Source organism: Otolemur garnettii, unplaced genomic scaffold (assembly GCF_000181295.1).
Source record: "Otolemur garnettii isolate 467f Iridium unplaced genomic scaffold, OtoGar3 scaffold00020, whole genome shotgun sequence".
Classification (NCBI taxonomy): Eukaryota; Metazoa; Chordata; class Mammalia; order Primates; family Galagidae; genus Otolemur; species Otolemur garnettii.
In genome coordinates this window covers 19,817,573-19,839,557 of record NW_003852415.1, presented here as the reverse complement: position 1 = coordinate 19,839,557, position 21,985 = coordinate 19,817,573, and the positions used below count along the sequence as shown (strand labels likewise).

Sequence of the window (21,985 nt, the reverse complement as noted above, 5' to 3'; positions counted from 1 at the left end):
CACTTCCATTTTTACTGATAAAGGAACTGAGGCCCAGGAAGGGGAAGTGACTTGCCCCAGGTCACATAGTTGCAGACTTGAAACTAAACCTAGGGGTCTTAACATCCAGACCTGAGATCCATCTGCTCCCTCCTGTTCCCCTAGGACCAATGCTAATCTCTTTCCATATGGGGACCTGTTGAGGTGGCCACAAGGGATCCCCAGGGACAGGGAGCTTGGGGTTCGATAGCACAGAGTTAAACCAAATGCCTCACTGAGTTGCAGCCTTTAGCATTAGAAGAGCCATGGAAAACTTCTTGCCCCAAATCCCCTTTTTGCAATGGAAAAACCAAGACCCAGAGTGGGACAGAGACTTAGTGGAGATCACACAGCACTTTAGCCTCAGCATGGAGATTACAACTCAGGTCTGTGACTCTTAGTCCAATGATCTCCATTTGTCCCCTGGCTTCAAGCACACATCTTCCGATAGGGGCACCTCAATGCCAGGCCAGGCACTGGGCACGAGCAACTCCTGTTAGTTCAGTACCACACAGAGTAAGCCTCTGCTTTGTACCAGGTGGGTGGGTAAAGCTGACCCCCAGCTCTGGAAATGCTGAGTAGGTCACTCCTCATGTGGCAGAACTCTTGCCTTCTGAAGGCAGAGCTGGGCTAACCCAGACCTGGCAGGGCCCCCAGCCACATGAAAGCAGAGAAGGGTCAGGAAGCTGGGCCGGGTCAGTTGGGGATAGGGCACCCACCTGGCTACACAGGTGTCCCTGCCAGTATGAGGGGGCCAGAGGAGAGGTACCCTTGGCTGATTTGGGACATAAACCCAAGTGTCTCTATCCCATCTTAGACTCTTTTCACAATAAATAAAACTGACACTGCTGCTACAAAAAAATATAATACTCCAAACGTCAGGTATAAAATTATTTTGAGGTCAGGACACCCTCCCCCCTTCCCTCATGTGGACCACAGAATGGCGACCTGAGATACCAATCTCGGCTACTAAATAACCAGAGAAGTCTCCAACGTCATAGTGTGTGGGTGTGGGTGTCCCAGCCCTAGCAGCTCTGGTCCATTGGTCTGAGATGCAGTCAGGGCCTTGATGCATTCTTAAGACTCTCATCCAGGCCTGAGAGCTGTCTGTTAAGATGACATAGACCGCATATAACAGAAAATCCTGCCAGCATTGGCTGAAACCACAAGGAACTTCAGTCTTTACCAGCAAGTAGGCTGATGTATGTGGACCCAGCATTGGTTCGGCAGCTCAGCTGTATGATGAAGGACCCATCCTGTCAAACTCACTGAAACAAGCTATCATTCAATCTGTCCTCCTCATGGTCACACGATGGCTGCCACAGTGCCAAGCATCAAGTCCACCAAGCATAAAGCAGGGTTGGGGCCTTTTCTTCAGTCTTTTCTGTTTTATTATGGAAGAGAATCTTCCCTAAGAGCACCCCATCCTACTCCCAGACTAGTCACTGGCCAGGGAGGCAGGATTGTTACATCTGGCTTAGAATAGCGGCAACCTATCTGTGGCACAGGGCACACTTGCCTGGATGAAGCCAGGTTCTGCAGTCAGGGAAAGTAGGGGAGAGGCAGTTGGGTGGGCCATCAGCAGATCTGCCACACCACAGGTGACAGAGGTAATTTGACCAGCTGTGCAGTGAACTCCAACCTCCTCACAGAAGGTCTTGGAGAAAGGATCCAGGGTCAAGTTCACCCATGAACTACTGAGCACAGCACAGAAAGGAAGTTCTCCTCCTAAAAGGAGAAGTTCTTTTTCTCAGAAGAGTCTAGGCAGGCTTCCCAGAAGAGGGGCACATGCTCCCGGCCTTGAGCGATGAGAGGAGTTCTCGGGGTGTGGGAAGCAGGAAGGTGCAGCAGGCCCGGCCTAAGCAGGGGCAGTGGGGCAGGAAGGTGCTAGGGAAAGATGCTCCATCCATCTGCTTTGGCTGGAAGCTCAGGTTTATGGAGGAAGAGGAGAAGGGAGCATGAGGATCAGATTTTGGAAATCCAGGACAAGCAGTGCCGACTTTATTCTGTTAGAGGAGGGACTTCTTGGGGTCTGGGGTGTGGGGTCAGAGGTCTAGGGCATCAGAGAAGACAATGGGTGGGCAAGGAGGTCTGAGGCTGGGGACCCCACCATGGAGGCCACTTCTGAGGCTCAGCAGGAGAAAGTCAAGCCAGCCAGAGTCAGTGGAGAGAGGCAGGTTGAAGGGCATGATGCCAGGAAAGACAGGTGCAGAGGATGGAGATCATTGGTCTCATATACCCGTTCTCCTTCTTCAGGGTCTGCAGACTCCTCTAGCTATGTTTGGATGTACCCAGATTGATTTAATAACTCATTTGCTGGTGCTTTGTGGAGCATTAGTTGTCGCTTTTCAGAGTGTTCTAGGGATTAAACAATATAATTTCCATAAAGGGCTTAGCAGAGGTCTTACTGTCGGGTTCCACCTCTGCCCCTCCCTAAATGGGTAATTTGATTGGCTTGTGCTTTTTGTGCCTGGTCATTCTCCAAAAAGGAGTTCCCAATCACCTGGGGAGCTTGTCAAATAAGGGTGATACGTGGGCCACACACTCTCAGAGTCTGACTTAATTGGTTTGAGAGGGGGCTGAAGAATCAAGAGTTTCTACAATTTATTTTCCGTAAGTTTTAAGTAGATAAGTTACTGCAGTGAAATGTGCTCATGAAGAAGTGTACGAATTATAGGGGAACTGTTCCAGGGATTCTTCTAGCAGGAGCCAACCATGGAACTGAGAAAGACACACAAATGGCTCCCACAGCCTTCCCCACACACCCTGCCCCTCCTCCCCATCAGCAACTTCCCAGATGTCTTTCATCATACGCCAGTTTTGCCTGTTTTAGGACTTGATATAAATTGAATCGTGTATATATGTTATTTTTATAGGGCTTGTTCTTAGTGAAATTTATCCTTGTTGTTGGATGTAGCTGTAGCTTGTTTTCATTGGTGCCTACTATCCACCACAAGAATATACCACAAGGTACTCATCCATTCAAATGTTGATAGACGTTTGGTTAGCTTATGGGTGGGTTTACCGTGAACAGTACTGCTATGACTATAACCTTGTCTTTTGGTGAATGTATGTACATAATTCTTTGGGGCATATAGCTGCAAGGGGAATTTTTAGGTCATAACACACGTGTATATTTAGCTTTGACAACCACTATTGATTTTCCAAAGTGGCTTTCACACTTTTTTTCTACATTGGTAGAATTTTACATTTCTACCAATGCTGGGGAGAATCCTGGTTATTTCATATCCTGCCCAATGCTTAGTATTTTCCATCCTATTCACTTGAGTCATTCTGGGGGGTGTATAGAGGGATTTCGCTGGGTTTTTGGTTTGAATTACCCCAAACACTGATGAAGTTAAGTGCCTTTATTTTTGGTTTTTGACTGTTTGGATGCTGCCTTTGGGAAGTGCCTGTCCTGGTCTTGTTAGGCATCAAGAATGCTCATAACAAAGCACCTTGGATAAGCATTTATTCTCCTGCTCTGGGTCTGCAGGCCAACCCAGGCTGGGAGACTGAGTCTCAGCCCACAGTCCTCCTGTGTTGGGGCTCCTCTGGTGCAGGTTGCCCTAGCGGGGGTTCTCTCCAGTGGGGGCCTCTTCTCTTGGTGAGGGCAGAGGAGCGAGGGCAAACCCCGCTGCACACACCTGTCCCGTGTTTGCTTCCTCGTGTCCATCAACACTCATGGGCCAGAGCGAGTCATGTGAACCTGGGTCCAATATCATTGGGAAGGGATGGGAGATATTTGCCTCCAGGGGAGGGGAGTGAATATTTGCTGAACAAACCAAAGTATAACACTGGTATTTAGGGTATTTTTGAAAAGATCTCATGTGATTTTGATGTTCATCCAGGGCCAAGAACCACTGACCTACAGTCACAGTGCAAGTCAGTCAGTCAAAACAAAAACCAGGCTTAGCTGATTCTACTTCATTTCCTAAAAGCAATTGACTCCCAACAAAGTCCATTTCTCTTTGAGGCCTATTTTTGGAAGAGAGTCCCTGGAATTCACATGGAAAATTGTTTTAATGATTGGTTTTAACTAGATCATGCGATCTCAAGTAGTGGGCTGTGCCTGATTCATCTCTAGTAGTCTCAGCCCTACCACAGTGCAGAGAAATGGAGAAATGCCAGGATAGGATGTTGCAGGTATTTGAAAGGAAGGAATATAAGGATTACTGTGTTAGCTCCATGATTTGGGGACTTTTGTCTGTTAGGATATCACTGTTGTGTCCACAGTGCTTAGAAGAGTGTCTGGGCAGAGTGGGTGCTCAACAAGTAAGCTTTTAGTTAATGTATAGATAGGCTGTCTGGAATGGAAAAGTAAATGGTGGATGAATAGATGATTGGCTATATAGATGTATAGATGGATGGAAGGATAGGTCAATAAATGGGTGAAGGAGGATAGATAATGGAGGGAAGAGTGGATGATTAGATAGATGAGTGGATGGATGGGAGGATGGATGGGCAACTGAAGGTTGGATAGATAAGTAAAGATTGACGAGAGGGTAGATGAATAAATGGCTGGGTAGGTAGATGGAAGGATAGGAGGGTGGATACATGGATGGGTAGATGGTTGGATAGTTGGGTACATGGATGGAGTGAATAGATGGATGGGAGGATAGATGGATATATAAGTGGCTTGGCAGACAGAGAGATGTATGGGACAATGAATAAATAGATTGATGGATGGGTGGATGCATGGTTTGATGAGTAGATGGGTCAATGAATAGATGAGTGCATGGATGGATGTGTAGATGGATGGCTGGTTGGATGGATCATATGACCGAATGAATGACTACAAAGTGAATGTGTGATTGCCAGCGAACTCACAGCCTTCCCTGTGGGTAACAGAGCTCTCTTGCTGAACTGTTTGTGACCAGGATGGTTTTGGTCTCTTCACAGGGTTTTCTAATTTGCCCTTTCCTCCTCCCCACTGAGTGTCTCTTCTGGAGACCAGAGTGGGAGGTAGAAGAGGATGGCCACGGAGATCAGTGCTCGGGGCAGTCAGCGCACCATTGGGCATGAGGAGTACAGCCTGTACAGCAGCCTAAGTGAGGATGAGCTGATGCAGATGGCTATTGAGCAGAGCCTGGCAGACAAGACACGGGGCCCAACCACTGCTGAGGCCACCCTGTCTGCACGTGCCAACCGCCAGCCTGCCCATTTCTACCCATGGACCAGGTAAGCATGGCGAGGCTGATGAGGCGGCAGTGGGGCCACCATGGCATCCATTATGCAGATCTCAAATACTTTAATCCCAAACCAGCCTATTCTGGTCCCCAGGATGCCTTTTAATACTTCCGTCATTTACATTTGTTATCTAAACTTATTGAGCTCTGGCAATGCCAAGTACATAGCAGGTGCTAGACATACTCTGTCTCATTTAATCCTCTTAAGGACCCTCTAAGTGGGATCTGTGTTATAGTCCCATTTTACAGATGAGAAAACTGAAGCTTAGGACTGAGTCAGAGGTCCAAGGGCACACAGCTAGTGGATGCTGCTGCAGAGACCGGAGCTGCCTGGCTCCAAAGCCCATGCCCTGGCCTTGCACTGCTGGCTTCGTGCTGAATGTGGTAGAGCTGATGTTCTGTATCTGGCCATCACTTCCAACCCTATCTATGCAGTTTCCCTGAGAAAATGTGTCCGGGAAGCAAAAGACACCCGTGCAGCAGAGCCAACCTATCTCCTTGTTCACCTCCTTATCATATCTGTCACTGGACCTTCTAAAGCAGCAGCAGCCAATGAACTATGGCAGTAGCCACATCTGCGATCCACAGATGCAATTCTAAATATCCCAATAGCCACATTTTAAAAGTAAAGTGAAACTGGCTCGGCCCCTGTAGCTCAGTGGCTAGGGCACCAACCAGAGCTGGCAGGTTTGAATCCAGCCCAGGCCTGCCAAACAACAATGACAACTACAACCAAAAAATAGCCAGGCATTGTGGGAGGCACCCGTAATCCCAGCTACTTGGGAGGCTGAGGCAAGAGAATTGCTTAAACCCAAGAGTTTGAGGTTGCTATGAGCTGTGACGCTCTAGCACTCTACCCAGGGTGACAGCTTGATACTCTGTCTCAAAAAAAAAAAAAAAATTAAATTAAACCTAACTGTTTTGACACAATGACAAAGCAAATGACATAAAATGTATGTGAACCAGCTTGAAGAAAGTATTTCAAATTGTATATGAAAACACTACACTGTACCCCATGCATGCATAAATGTATACAGCTAACAATAAAAAAAAGAAAAAAAATTAAATGAAACGTAAAGAGAAACAGGTGAAATTAATTTTCATAGGTATTTTATATCCAAACATCATCATTTCCACATGTCGTCAATGTAAAAATTAGGAATGAGATTTTTACCTTCTTTTCTGCTTATCGAGTCTTTGAAATCCAGTATGTATTTCACACTCAGCACATCTCAATTCAGACCAGCCACATTTCAAACACTCATGAGTCATGTGTGGCCAGCGGCCACCATATCGGATGGCACAGATCTAGAGGACACCTTGCAGGAGGTGGAAACCAAAGCGGCATTAAGCATTTGATCTTTATGAAAATGCTTTTGCTCACTCCTGAGCCAAGGTCAAGTGTTTGGGGTGGATGGCCGACCTCAGGCCAGTCACTTAACCTCCCAGCTTCCTTCTCTAACAACAACAACAATAAACAGACTTTTTTCAATTTGCTATCACAGTTGATAAGCAATGAAGGTAAAGGTGGGTGATGGTGCATCTCAGCCCTGTCCCCTGACAAAGGCTACCAGGGTTCTCCTCCAAGTGATTTGGACCTTTGCCAAGGCTGGATCACCTCTGTTAGGCTGGCTGGGCAAAGGCCTGGGATACCCAGAGCCAAGGACCCCCTTCTAAAGGGAAAGGCAGGCAGCTGCTTTGGGCAGCTAGAAGGAACACATGGACCTAAGCTGCCTCTGAGGACGTGCCATTCTGGGACCCAATTTGAAAAACAGAAACCCGGAGTCAAGGCCCAAGTTCATCATGGCCGGTGCTCAAGGAGGCCCTGGTTTTTGTTCTGTCAGTTCAGCAGAAGTCAGACCACAGCTTCCTCTTTCCCAGGAGGGGGGAGATAGAGATAAGGCACCCTCCCTCAGAAGACAGGACCTGAAGATGGGGCCTGCCATATAAAGCCTGCCAGCCCCCACTGTCTGCAGTCTTCTCCCTAGTGTGGGCACCCCTCCCAGGAGTCCTGGCAGCACTTAGAAACATTAGAACTGAGTGGGCCTCTGAGCTCCAGACCTTGACCTTCTCTTTCCTCTAGTGGGTGAGGAAATACAGCCCACTGTGAGCCAAATGCATCTATCTAGCCTCCTAGGATAGAGGTCTCCCAAAGAACTGAAATCGCGTCTGCCAGGTCAAGCAACTTTCACCACGTGCAAAGAACGTAACAGAGAAGGGTCAGCCTGGATACTTTCACCCTTGCTGTAGCCTAAAACTGCCTACATTCAGTTCTGCACTGGAAGGAAGTTGGGGTTAGAGCCTGTTGGGGCAGAAAAAGCCCTTTGATACGATGTTTAATACAATTCTCCTCCTCCTCCCCCAGAGGCACACTGAGCACCTCCCATGTGCCCAGCACACAAAAGTCACTTATAGTGGACATGTTTGGCCCCTTTTATAGCTGATATAAAGTGCACAGCATGGCCAGGAACTGAACCAAAGTGTGTCCCATTCCAAAGTTCAGATGCTTAACCAGGCTCTGTTGATTCTGCAAAGGCCTCTTTCTGTTTCCTTCCTCCCCCACCTTGAAGTGGCCTAATTACATCTACCTCCCACCTACACCCACACACACAGTGTGCTCACACAGCCAGACACGGTGTTATGTTGACTACAGGACCCGACAGTTTTTGTTCACTTTTATCCTCCAATATCACTGTTTCCATCAGTATAGATCCAGAGCAAATTTGGGAGCAGGATGTCACACATGTCCCCAGGGGCTCCACATGTCTCCCTCCTTCTTGTTCAGATTACATATCACCTCCTCAGCGTGTCCTGCCCTGACCACCCTCGCAGGTCAAGGAGTTTGCCCCCCCTTACTCCCTTGTCTGTTTCCTGCAATGGCCCTGACTATGACTAACAATTCTCATGTATCTGTCGGTTTCTGCCATTAACCTGTCAATGCCGTGAAGGCCGGGGCCTCACAACTGTCTGCCTTCCCATGAAGCCCTGTGCCTGACCTGTGGCAAGCACCGAATAGCTGTGCGTGAGTGAATGGGTGAACAAAGGAATAACAGAGGCAGCAGGGTGAAAACAGGAGCGGGTTCAAATTGGAGATTCAGATTCTTCTGCTGTCACCTACTGGCCATGCAGCCTTAGGAAAGTTACTTACTTTCTCAGTCCCAAGGGCCTTATCCCCCAAATGGTAATAACAAAAACAAATGGATGGCCTAGCCAGAGTGAGTTCAGGAAGCTGGGTCTTCACAGTCTTTAAACTTCGGCATTATCCCCCAGTGGTAATAACAAAAACTTTGCTGTGCTCACTAGTGCTATTCTTAGGAAAAGCAAGTAAGATGAGATGAGTGTCGGAGCCATCCCTACATCCCACAGCCTGAATTGAACCCCCATTCCACCCCACCTGAGTACCCAGCGCCAACCTCATGACTGCCTCTGCTCCATAGACAAGCTTCTGGGTCACCCTGGGAAGGCCTCTTAGGAGTGTCCCCAACTATACTGTGACCTCCCTGGGGACAGAGAGCTGATGTTGATTTTTTTTTAATCTTTAATTCCAGCGAAGAGCCTGGATTGATATAGGTGCCTAATAAATGTTCTTAAGCTGACAAAGGCACTTAAAAACCAAAGGAATGCTCTAGCAGTGCAATTTACCATTATCATCTCATGACCAAAAGGCAGTCAGTGGTGTCTTTGGGATCTTAGAAATGAAAGCCAGATCAGCATCCAGCATCAGAAGACTATTCTTTTTAAAGCCATTTCCCAATTTGCTTCTCTCCCACTACAACGAGAAATGTACGTGAGGATCATTTGCCAGGCTTTGGCCTCCTGAGGGTTCCCAAGAGGCAGAACTAGCTTTCTGTCCCATGGAGAAGTGGGGTCCATGTACCTATGACATGGGGAACCCAGGGTTACCATGGATGGACTAGCCAGAGTGAGTTCAGGAAGTTGGGTCTTCACAGTCTTTAAACTTCTGCATTTTATTTAAGGTTACATTTCTAAGAAAACAGAGGAGGAAAATACCAAGCAAGAACTGCTTGGGCTGATGTGTGCACAACTGCAAACAACTGAAATCAACCTGCTTATACTTATGTGCTTATGATAGGCTAGATATCTTCCCAGTGCATGGATATGAATCAGGCATGGGCCCTGCCCTCCCTAAGCTCAAAGTCTAATGAGGTAAATGCCAAAAAGTACATGATGACCCAGCAGGGATAGTACAGCAGTGGGGCTTGCTCAGTTTCAGAGGGACACAGAAAGGGTCAATTCACTTAATCAAGGAGGTAGGCTTTGCAGGATGAATAGGAGTTCATCATGCAGACTAGAGGGAACGAACCTCTTTAAGCCTCAGTATCCTTATCTGCAAAGGAAACTAATTACATCCCCTTCACAAAGTGGACTGGAGAATTAAATGAGATGCTTTGTACCAATGCCTGTTACACTGCTTGGCACATAACAGATGCTTGGTGAAATCTCAGCTACAGTTATTTAAGCAGACTTGCTGCAGCTCTCCACATGTGATTCCTCGCTGGCCGGTCCAGAGATGATGGCTGGAGGCGGTGGGAGAAACAAATGTCATGGGTGAGAGGCTGATTCCAGAGAGCCTGCAGGAATGTGGTGGGGGATAGTTATATGCTATGAGTTCTTCCTCTCTCTATCCAGGGGGAGTTGGGGTCTGGCTTTCTAGGGTTTTGAGATCTTAGACTAAAAACATACGACTCCAACATTACCATCTGGGGTTTTAGTCCTTCAAAGGCTTTTGTTTGTTTTATGTCATCCACTTAAATTGATTGAGCACCTACCGTGTGCCAGGCATTATGCCCACGGTATCTGTGCTTGACACAGGTTGCTGTGACGATCTTCCATCTGAATGGAAGAATGGACAGAGAGCCCTGGCATGGTGGCAAGTGTGGGGTAGACTCTCAGATATATTATCTCCCTTCCCTATTAGCAGGTGCCTGCTTGCCACCTGTATTCAGCCAGGTCCAGCCCAATCCCTCCCTTCCAGGGGCCAGTCTGGGCTTCTTACCAACTCCAACAGAGCACCATCCATTGGCTCACTGAGAATTAGGGGGCACATCATCCCTGCCCATTCTCCACTCACGGGGCCTGAGCATGTCTGATGCTGGGCCCAGCTAGACTCCAGAATCAGATGATGGTGACATACTCTCGACCCTAGAACCTGCCTGCTGTCACACAAAGGACAGGAGCCCTACCTGGGCCTTTGCCAGGGCATGACCTGCGCCCACATCCTGCCCGGGTCCAGGTTCTGCTCACCTCTGATGACTCAGCCCAGTGGTTTGCTCTGCTGGGAATTCCCCTGCCCTGAGCCTGGGGGGAAGTGTGGCCTCCAGCTGTGATGAGAAAGCACGAAAGCTGGTCAGGGGGTCTGGCCCCCCACGCAGCTCTGAGACTCACTGCTCAGTGCTCTCAGCAATTGCTCTGACTGGGCCCCCAAACCAAGTGGATATACTCCCATCCCAGTCCTCCAAGAACGAGCCTTCCCTGGTGGCTCTGTAATCATGTGTATCCTTGGGTCCCACCCTGCTGGCCTCTGAACATCTCAAGGACCCACAAGAAGACTTGCCTTACTGATCTGTCCCCAAGTCCCCAGCACAGGGCTTGGGACAGAGATGGAGCTGAGAAACTTTGCTGCATGGCACTGAGTCTGGGTCCTCATCTGCAGAATGGAAACAGTATCCCCCACCTCCTTCCAAGGCAGCAAGAGGAGGGGAATGAGGTGATGCTTGGCATGGCTCTGTGAGCATTCGCCCTGTACAATTCTGAGGAGCTGTCATTGCCACCACCTCCCTCCAGCTTCATCAGCTTCATGTCCCCAACACCACTGCTGCTGATATTATTAGGCAGAGATAGGTCCTAGCTTTAGAATGGTATAGTGGGTTTTTCTTAGCCAATGCTTATTATCCTGCTAAAAATATTCTAATGACAGTACATAACTAGAGGCCACAATGGACTAAGGATGATGGTGACAAAAACCTGGGGACCTCTGTGACCATTACCCAGGGACCTTGTTGAGACTACAGACTGGTGCAAGCTACCTCCCCCAATCAGCCCCTACCTCAGCTATAAAAGCTGTGAAGAAATCCCTGGTCTGGTCCTGCCTTCTCATTTTCCAAATGAGGAAACTGAGGCACAGAAGGGAAGGGGCTTATTCAAAGTCACAGGGCCTGTCAGTGCAGAGGGTAGAACTGGAGGGAGGATGGAAAGGCAGGTGGGGAGCTGGAGGCAGCAGGGCATTAGGAGCACAGGCAGACTTGGGGACCAGGCCTTTGGAGGAGCGGGGCATTAGGAGCACTGGCATACAGACATAGTCTGAATCTCTGCTCTACTCACTGAGCAGCTTTGTAGGACCCTGGGCAGTTCCTGCCCTGCTCCGAGCTTCAGTTTCCCCACCTGTAAAAGACTGCAACATTGGTGCCCACATCTACAGTTAATGAACACCGATAAATGAATGTACACATGCGGCAGGTATCTTGATCAACTCAGTGTCAGTAGAAGGTGAGGTCAAGAAGGACAGTCAGAAGGAGTGACAATGACGAGGGTGGTGAAGGTGGCCAAGTTGGCCACCAGCCCAAATTGGGCCAGAGTGGAGGGGCCAGCACTCCACTCCCTCCTTTCTCTGCTCCTCCCTCCTTTCCACCACGCCCTGGCTTGCTGAGGTGCACCCAGAATCTATAGGTCTGGGTCCTTCTTAAGGTTATAGCAGCAGTTCTCATGCCCCTTGGGGTGCCATTAGCAATGTCCTCCTTAATCCCACAGCAGCTCTCAGAAATGTGCAGGCGCCGAGGCGGGGCCTGCTGGGTATCCAGGTGCCAAGGCCTGACCTACTGGGGTAGAGCTGGCCGAGACCACATGTCCCATTCTCACTACAACCCTAGACCAACCCTAGATTCGTGGAGTGGCTGCCACACCTCACAACAGTCCAGTGGAGTGGGGAAACTGTAGCTCAGAGAAGAGAAATGACGTTAAAAGTAATGGTTGATGTGTGTCCAACACCCCTCTGTGCTTGGCACTCTGCTGGGCACTTCTCGCGGTTGCTTGTTCAAGCCGCTCTGATCCTCACCCTCCAGATGAGGCTGTTCTCATGCCATCTGAGAGGTAAAGGAACTAAGGTTCAGAGAAGGTCGACCTGTGCTGGATCACATGCTTCCGGAGTGCCAGAGCCTAGATTTGAACTCGAATCTGCCTGACTCCAAGCCCTGGCCCTGACAACCTTCTTTTCGCATCCTTTTGCCCTAACCGCTATACAGTTTGTTCCCGACCTGAGGGCATGATCCTCTAATGAGGAACTGGCAGGGTGGGGTGAGGGATGTAGCCACACCTGGGGTTCTCCGCTTTGCTCCCCTGTCCCCTGCTTCCCCATGAATCCTCATCCAGCCCTCTTGGAACCCACCTGGCCAGCTGTGAGACTGAGCCCTTTTCATCTTGGGACCTGCTGCTGACCATGTTTCACATCCCCATGGGTTAACAATGTCACCTTGCTTCGTATCTGCCTCCCTCGTGGTTGGCTGAGGAGGGGGACCCTGGGGGTGGTGGTGAGGTTAACCTCATTGTTGTCTTATATGGTCATTTAACTCTCCCGGGGCTTCCTCCAAGGGCCAAAAATAATCCCGAGACACAGCAGCTGTGTCCAGCACACAGAGAGGACCCGGCCATCTGCTTTGGTTCAGAGCCCTGTGTCTGTCTGTCAGTCAGTCTCTCTCCCCTGTGCTCTCTCCATCCTCATTCCTGCCTCCAGCCATGACCCGCTTCTCATATGCAGAGTACTTTTCCCTCTTTCACTCCTGCTCTGCACCCTCCAGGTCCACTGCGCCTCCTGAGAGCTCTCCGGCCCCAGCCCCCATGGGCTTGTTCCAAGGGGTCATGCAGAAATACAGCAGCAGCTTGTTCAAGACCTCCCAGACAGCGTAAGTGACCCCTGCCTACCTGAGACCAGCCAAGCTCATTCTCCAACCTGGGGCAGAGGGGTGGGGGATGGGAAGCAGATCTGAAGCTCCCAGGACCGCAAGGAGGGGCATTATGGAGGCAGCTCCCAGGCAAACCCCTCCTAGCTGTGTCCTCTCCTGAGGCCCAGCTGTTCCTACTGAGCTGGGTTTGGTGGCTACAGACTTCAGTCCTCAAAGAACTACTAGGCAGGCAGCACTTGTGACAGATTCTCAGATGTCCCCAGCATGAGGCCTTTGTGCTGCAGGGGGCCTGCACAGCTCTGAGGCTGGGAAGAAACAAGTCTCTGAAGGAGACTGGGTAGATGGGCTCAGACTCCAGAGGCCCAGGGAGCTCGGAGTGAGGCTGGTGAGTCATCTTCTGCCCCACTCTCACCTTCCCCTCACCTTCACCATGGTCTGAGCACGCCCCAAATACTCACACCACAGCTTCTGTTTTGCTTTGTTTCCTTTATTTGTTAAGTACCAGGTAAAATCCAGAAATAATCCGAGCTGCAGGAGGGGTTCTGTCTGCCTGGCATGCGGGTGCTGGGCCAGTGGGGTCCTTGCGAAATAATTGCCTTCCTTTCCTCTCTCTACCCCTGTAATAGTGCCCCTGGAAGCAGCTAAAAGCAAAACGGGGGCCTCATTGCCAGAATCCTGATTTTCTTGCTTACTTCTGCAGAGAGGGGAGGAGGCAATTGGCCAGCGTTTAGTTTCTCCTTCCCAGCCTTTTTCAAATCCTGCCGCTTCCCACTTCCTTGGTGCTGCAGATGGGGCTAACAGTCTGGAACAGGGAGACCCAGTTCTGGTCTCAGCACAACTGCTTCAAGAACTGCTGTCCCCTCTGAGCCTTCCTTCTCTGTAGGAGAAGGCCGGACAGGACAAAGTGACCTCTAGGGTCTTGTCCAGCTTGTTAGTCTCTGACAGGCTGTCACCTCAGCAACCTCCCCCACCTTCTGGCCAGGGACTTTGTGCTCACCGAGAAGCCATCAGGGTGTGGGGCTGAGAGCGCCAGAGTCTCTGCACCGAAGTTGGAGACACTCAAGCTGGGCGGTACATCCTGACAGGTTCTCATGACACTGAACCGCGCCCCCTTGCTAAGGCCACATGAATAGCCGCTCCTCCTGCCTTCCACTTTAGCTGGGGGCCCACCAGAGACAGGGACAGATAACCCACTGGGGCGTTTCCTGATGCCGGCAGGGGCTGCTCTGGTTGCTCCTAAGTGGAACTCGTCAAGGTGGCAGAATTGGTGTTGATGGGGACTTCAGGACTTATCTGGTCAGTTTCCCATCGTCCTTGCTGGATCTGTAGCTTAACCAGCATCTGCGCTCCGATGCTATTAATAACCAGAGAGGCTGAGAGTCAGGAGGAAGTGCTGCTCTCACTGGGGGAAGCAGCTGGGCAGGCGCAAGGACTGGTGCTGGAGACTCATAGAGCCCAACCTAGTTCCTGCCACGGGTTGGGGGGAGAGGAATCCCAGGAACAAGGCTTACCTCTCACCTTACCTTCTTCTCCTGGGAAATGGGACTATGTATGCAGAACCCTCCCCAGAAGTGCAACTGGGAGTCACAGGAGTTGTGGTCCTCACTGACCCTCCAAGGATGGGGAAGGGAGCTTGACAAGTCCATCAGTCAATGAACATAGTTATTTCAATGTGCCAAGCAAAGAAGATGACCTTCCGTTAGCCCTGAAATATTTTTGACATTCAGAAATGTTAAATTATAAAGGCTTCAGATTTATTAATCCTTCAAGTATTTAAACTTTTCAGCAGCGACATGCACTGGGAGTAAGGATAGGGCAAGGAGGGGAATGGGAAGACCCCAGAGACAGGCTTATGGTGAGGGTTTTCTCTGGGGACTCTATGCTTCCCTCTCAGAGCTGTTTGAAGTCTAGACAGACCCCCAGAGGCAGGCAGTAGGCTTGTTCAGTAAACAAGTGCACTGTGCTCTGTGCACTTCCCTGGTGCACTGTGCTCAGGGAAGGCATGTCATTATTGCAAAACCTCCTGTGCGAGCAGTTATCCATCCCATTGGAAGCTGGCACTATTTGCTGGCACTGGGTAGAAATGGTCTTTGTATGACATTAGCTGCAGCCATGGAAAGCCACAGGGGCAGAGGGATCCTTGGAAAATAACTTCCAGGCTGTAGGGGGCTGCCCACTTGTCCTAGAACCAGCTGGGACAAACAGGACTGAGTGACCCCACAGTTGGCACTGGCCCATGGTTCCCTACGTGCTCTTCAGGACAATCTGCCCCTTGCTCCCTCAGGCCTGTGGACCCCATGCTCAAGGCCATCAAGGACGGCAATGAAGAGGCCTTGAGGGCCATGATCAAGGAAGGGAAGAATCTCGCAGAGCCCAACAAGGAGGGCTGGCTGCTGCTGCATGAGGCTGCCTACTACGGCCAGCTGGGCTGCCTGAAGGTCTTACAGCAAGGTGAGCACAGGTGTTGGTGTGGCCAGCAGAGGGATAAGGGCTCTGTGTTCTTTTCCCCACAGCCACCTTGGTGAGGAGGTCAGGCAAGGCTATCACCCCAGCTGGGCAGTCAGTCACTAAGTTGGGAGAGGGAAAGGGACTTATCTCCACACACCCCCAACAGTCACCCCCTGCTGCCCCCTCTCCAGGCCTCCCAGAACAGGACGGTCTAATTCCTAGAAAAGGAACAGGCTCTGCCAGCCTGTTCCAGAATGTTCCAGAGGCTGATTTGGTGTGAAAAATACTGCAGCTGTGCCTGTGCTCAGCCAAGGCTGTCCCCAACCATCTGTGGGATCCCAGGACGGTCATAACCTCCTCTACGAGACCTACCTTCCTCCTGAACCAGATTCAGATGGGTCACACCTACCTGTATCCAAGTGTCACCTCTGCCCTCTAGTAGCACAGACCCCCCCCCAATAGCCCCCAAACTCCAAGAAATAGCACACAGGACATCCAGCTCCCAGCAATGACTGTTGGGAGTGCAAGAGAAGGGCAGGACCATTCAGAGGGGTAGGGGCTCAGTCAGGGAAGGCTTGCAGAAGAGGAGGCATCGGAGCTGGATCTATATGACCAGGAAGCTGACATAGCCCTGTGGACGGGTAAGATGGATACAGTCTGTGGTTGGTAAATTTCAGAAGATGCTGTTATACATGTCTGTCCTTGGAACTGGGAGGAAGTTGGGGGAACAGCTCTGTGTTGAAGGGCCAGATACTTCCTCCTGCATGAATTTCCTGCTGTGTCCTCCCCAGCATACCCAGCAACCATTGACCAGCGCACCCTGCAGGAAGAAACGGCCCTTTACTTGGCAACATGCAGGGGACACCTGGACTGCCTCCACTTGCTGCTCCAAGCTGGTGCAGAGCCTGACATCTCCAACAAGTCCCGGGAAACACCACTCTACAAAGGTGAGCACCCCCAGTCCCTGCCTGGGGTGGGCTTCTCTGAGGAAGTGTCCAGAACCTAGACAGGCAATCGGGGGACACTGCTCCCATAAGCGCATAACCCACCAAGTGGGTAGGCCCCACCCACATGCACGATTTATATAATTGAATTATTCATTCATGCACGTACCAGCCACTTCCCAAGTGCCTCCTCAGGGCCAGGCATGCTGCAGAACACTGATGTCCCAAAGCTGGAAAAATATAGTCCATACTTTTGTGCTTTCCCACCCCAAGGGGCAATAACAAGAGCTTGGCAGGAGGCCGCATGGGAATTAAGGGTGAGGGGCACCAGGGCACCCAGAGGAGGGCTGCCTGAGCTGCACCTGAACAGGATAAACGCACAGGCAAAGGGAAGGAGGCACGAGAGAGAGTGTGTACCTTTGTGATGTCTGTTTAGACAAAAAGAAAACCCTTAGCTTCCTTGGTACATCATCATCCAGGGACATTCAGAGCTTGGTCTGGGGGTTATGTATGCTGCTACGATGTGCCAAGCACCATGCTAGCACCTTACTTGGACTGCCTCCTACAGTATCCTCTCCAGAAGATTTTATTGTTTCCATCTTACAGGTGAGAAAACCAAGGCTCAGAGTGTGGAGAGTGTGGCCTCTGGTCCTCTTTGAAACACTGCACAGGCAGCCCCCTCCCCTCTCCTCTAGTCCCACCAACCTATCCCCCCACCCTCCCCACCCCCCAACACTGACACAGAGAAGCTTCCAGGGCTGGTAATGTGGACAAGTGCCCATGCGACTCAATACCACCTGCAGCTTCCTGGTGATAACTCTGGACAGAGGGAAGGGTGTGTTTGGAGTCCCTCTTTGGAGGCATGAGGCCTAAAAGGAGGTTTGAGCAGGTTGAGAAAGACTTGACCAGCTCTTCTCAGAAGATAAATTTTAACTCAAATTAAATGAGTAGCTGTTGGAGGGAGGTGGGGGTTTGAGCAGGAATATGACACTGTCCACTCCCTATTTAGGAAGATTCTTCTAGCCTTGATAATATGTAGGACTGAGGCAGGTAACACTGGATGGGAGATGACAGGGACATCTTGGAACACTCCAGTGGACAGAGACTCTGGCCCTGACTCACTGGGTTTGAATTCTAGTTCTGCCACTTACTGTCTGTGTGACCTCAGGCAAGTCACTCACCCTCTCTTGTGCCTCACCTTCCTCATCTGCAAAAGGGGATAACAACACTACATCCTTTAGGGGCAGTTGGGAGGATTAGATTAATCACGTTAAGTGCTTAGGACAGAGAACCCAGCAAAGAAGCAGTACTACATACATATCCGGAAGTTTTATTGTTAATATTAGCATTATTAGCCCTTTTAGTCATATCTCCTAAGTTCAATGCAGGGACTGGAACATAATGCTGATCAATGGATATTTGTTGAATGAATAGCTGATGGATGAATTAGTGAATGGACAAATGCATGGTTTTTTGGCTGGCCACATCCATTGACCATCTTGCTTTCCCCTGGGCACAGCTTGTGAGCGTAAGAATGTAGAGGCGGTGAGGATTCTGGTGCAGCACAACGCCGACACCAACCACCGCTGCAACCGAGGCTGGACAGCTCTGCATGAGTCTGTCTCTCGCAATGACCTGGAGGTCATTGAGATCCTGGTGAATGGAGGTGCCAAGGTGGAATCCAAGAATGCTTACGGCATCACCCCCTTGTTTGTGGCAGCCCAGAGTGGGCAGCTGGAGGCCTTGAGGTTCTTGGCCAAGCATGGTAAGTAGCTAAGGGTCCCTAGGGTTATGGAGTTCCCGAGGGGCACAGCTGGGAAGGACCTCAGAGGTCAGCTCTAAGGGAAGGCAAGTTTAGGTGTCATCTTGTGGACATAGTGATGGAGTGATAGCATCTTCCTGGAGGCTGTGTCTAGGACCAGTGGGAAGAGTGTTGTGCTCCACTAGTGACACGTGCCATCAAGCCTAAACATGGGGTGAGTGGCACATGTACCACATGTTTGCGACTTCTAAGTAGCCAAAGTCCTCGTTTTACAAATGATGAATCTGAGGCCCAGAAAGGGGAAGTGACTTATCTATAGTCAATAGCAATATAGTCATATTTCTTGGTAGAAATAGCCAGACTCTTGCTCTCCTGACAGCCCAACTATTTCTCTTTCCATCACATCATGCTTCAGGGCCAGGAGGAACTTCAGTCACCTCTTCATTTCATAGGTGACAAACCCAAGGGCCAGAATGGAAAGTGATTTGTCCAGGGTCACACAGCAAATTAGTGGCAGAGCTGGGATTTGAAACCAGGTCTTTACCCGTGAAAAGTCTTAATGGGAGAAAATAAAATAATATGCCTCATTATGATGTCCTGGTAGTAAAAGACCCTGGGACATGGCAGATGTTCTTTTGATTAAAAAAAATTATATCTTGATCCCCGCCCCACCCCCCACCCCCGAAGAAAGCCTTTAATTTCTTTTCTCTCTCCAAGGGAAATACCCTCCGTCTAGCAATGGTAAGTCCAGAGGTGATTCAGACCTTGAGGCTGAATTGGTATAATTTATTCAGGGCCTGCTAAGCAAGAACACAGATTAGGTCAATTAAGTTTCCTCCATAGCCCCATAGGGTAGATAGTGTCCTTGTCCCATTTTATAGAAGAGGAGGCTGAGGTTCAGAGAGGTCAACTAATTAGTCACAGTCAGAACCTCAGTTCTGACCTGTTGCCAGCTGACTCCAAACTGCACTCTCCACTTTGCCACACCACCTCTGCCTATAAGAGTTACCAGCATGGGACTATACCCAGGTGAGCATCCAGGAAGTCAGCAAGTGTCCAAGCAGTCATGAACATAGAGGCAAGGCTCTTCCCTGCACTGGGACAAATCTGGACTGACCTGTGTAAGAACAAAGGGGCACAGGCAGGTCCTGGGAGCCCAGGCCAGAAGGCTGGGCCAAGGGCAGCATGCTCAGCAGGCGAGGGTGACCCCACTAACTCCAAACATCTGCCCAGGTCTCCTGCCGACCCTGAGTCAGGGTCTGTTCTCTTCATGGGCTGAGTCCATTTTCCAAACTAAATATTTTTCTTGTACAAGCAGGAGGCTTTGCTGGCAGGGTCCAGGCCTTCCAGGGAGTCTGACTTTGAGACCCATATCAGAGCAGCTTTCTAGCTCAGGGAGAAGACAGAACCAGCCTGGCTCTCTCCTTCCTAGACAATTGGTTATTTGCTGAGCACCTTCTCTGTGCCGGGCACTGCCCTGAGAGCTGTAGTTATGTTGTCTTGTTAACCCCTCGCAGCCCCAAGGAGTGGGTTCTATTACTCCTGGCCAAAAGACGAGAAAGCTGAGCCTCCTAAAGGCTGTCAGAGGCCACAGAGCTTGTGAACAATGAGATAGAAGCTTGAACTTGTTCTCATCCATCACCAAAGCCTGTACTCTTTTCACTAGGCCACAGATCAGTACCACAATCAACAAAAAGAAAAAATTACCAGAGAGTCTGAGATAAGCAGAGTGCTCAGAAAGGCGAGCTGTGGTTAGCAGATGCTTTTCATTTAAGCCCTCACTGACATCACATAGCGTCTGAGTTCCATTTCCTTCCAGAACAAGAAAGGACTGGTGAGCTCTTGTCTTGCAGAGGAAGCAAGTGTACATCAGTACTCTCCCTCACCCCCCAGGAGATGCAGAAGGTGTAGGAGACTGGGCTGAAGGTGACTGTTGCAAGGCTTGTCCCACTTCCTAGCAGCATGGCTTAGTGTTTTCTTCAGAGGAGACAGGAAGCAATTCTTCTCTTATTCCTTGGAGTGAAAGGCAGAGAAAAGGCAGAAAAATCCCTGTTAGTAAAGTTGTTGAGGTTATCCTTTAGTAGGGGCTGTTACTCTCCTAGACCTGGGAGGCCTCTCTCAGGGCACAGCGGGCCCTCTTATACGGAGTGAGGGTTAGGAGCATGGTCTCTGCCATCAGCCCATCTGGGTTCAAGTTTGGCTCTACGTTTCTGAGCTACATGGTTTGGTATTTGGGGCTTCAGTGTCATCATTGATAATATGGAAATACGAGTAGCTGTCACAGGGTTATGTTGTGGGTTCAGAGTTAGCACGTGCAAAGCACAGTGCCCGGCATGTAGTAGGCACTCAGTAAATACCAGTATCACTGCGGCTGCTTTTAGCTTCTAAGAGGCCTCAGCTTGGGCTGGCAGGACCCTGGGTCTCTAATGTTGCTGAAGAGGCTGGGGGTCATCCTGGGTGGGCTCTTCCTTCCTAAGGGTCGTTAAAGATCCAAGGCATCAGAGTGGTTAGTACAGCAGCACCCAGCATGTGGTGGACATCACATCAAGGACAGTAACTCCCAGCTCACTCACGGACCTGCTTTCCCTTCGCCAGGTGCTGACATCAACACACAGGCCAGTGATAACGCATCTGCCCTCTATGAGGCCTGCAAGAACGAGCACGAGGAGGTGGTGGAGTTTCTGCTGTCACAGGGCGCTGATGCCAACAAGACCAACAAGGACGGGCTGCTCCCACTGCACGTGGCCTCCAAGAAGGGCAACTGCAGGTCAGAACAGACCGCCCTCTCCTGGGACCCACCCTGGGGGTAGGCGGGGAGGGACAGGCCACAGGATTAGGAAGGCCAGGGAGAGGTTCTTTTTCTGTTGGAAAGCCTCTCTGCAGTTAGCAAGCAAGGAGGGAGTGCCTTTAACAATTGCAAAAACAATAATAGCAAACACCTCATAGCACTTTCCTGGATTTTATGTCATAAAATTTATTGAATCCTTTTAACAGTTTGTGGTGGTGGATATTATTATCTCCGCTATTTAGATGAGGAAGCCAAGTAGATACAGAGAAGCTAGGTGACTTGCCCAACGTCACGTAGCTTACAGGTGGCAGGAACTCACCTGCTATATAAATGTCACATCTACAAGTATTCTACGCATGGGAGCCAAAAAGTCCAACTAATGAATATTTTCAGAGGCAGAAGGGGAGGCAAAGACAACCTCCCAGGCGATTAGCAAGCATGCAGGGAATGCCTACAATAATACGAATAGCACCAAAGATAATAACAGCTCACAGTGTTCGGCTGAGTGCTTGCTATGTGCTGGGTACTTTAAGTGAGATGAGAGAAGCGTAAGTTCCTGAGGCTCAATCTGGTGGGAGGGAGGATGAACATGATGAATTCAGGACACAATGAAAGAGCCGAGCTCCATGGTGGTCTTGTGGGAGAGAGACCAGCCTGGGCTGGATGCAGAGGTCTTCTAGAGCCGGCTCGTGTCAGCTCATGCAAACCATCATGCACATTTCATCCCAACTCCACGCTCACTGACCTCACGTTGCCGTGTTGAGAATATTTACACCTTGGAAATAGGCAGATTGACAAGCCAGGGACCTTTGCCCTACCCCCAACCCCATTTGTTCCCCAGCCACACTGCTATGTCATGAAAAACTGGGCAGAGGAGAACCTCCGGTTGCCTGCCAAGGATGAACAGGGCCTGGTAACTT

General features: G+C 50.0%; 1 protein-coding gene across 2 annotated transcripts in view; it reads left to right on the top strand.

Annotated features, from left to right (window-relative positions):
- The window catches only part of ASB2 (ankyrin repeat and SOCS box containing 2), a 39,466-nt gene that overhangs the window by 6,524 nt on the left and 10,957 nt on the right, over positions 1–21,985 (top strand). Inside the window, exons 2-7 of one of the 2 annotated variants that reach the window (XM_003787007.3) lie at positions 4,921–5,199; positions 13,019–13,123; positions 15,408–15,574; positions 16,363–16,518; positions 18,035–18,280; positions 20,873–21,044. In XM_003787007.3, coding sequence (XP_003787055.1) covers positions 4,994–5,199; positions 13,019–13,123; positions 15,408–15,574; positions 16,363–16,518; positions 18,035–18,280; positions 20,873–21,044 — 1,052 coding nt within the window. In that variant the 5' untranslated portion in view covers positions 4,921–4,993. Of the gene's footprint in view, positions 1–4,920; positions 5,200–13,018; positions 13,124–14,377; positions 14,420–15,407; positions 15,575–16,362; positions 16,519–18,034; positions 18,281–20,872; positions 21,045–21,985 lie in introns of those variants that run through there. The other variant, XM_023511579.1, reaches the window with a different exon arrangement.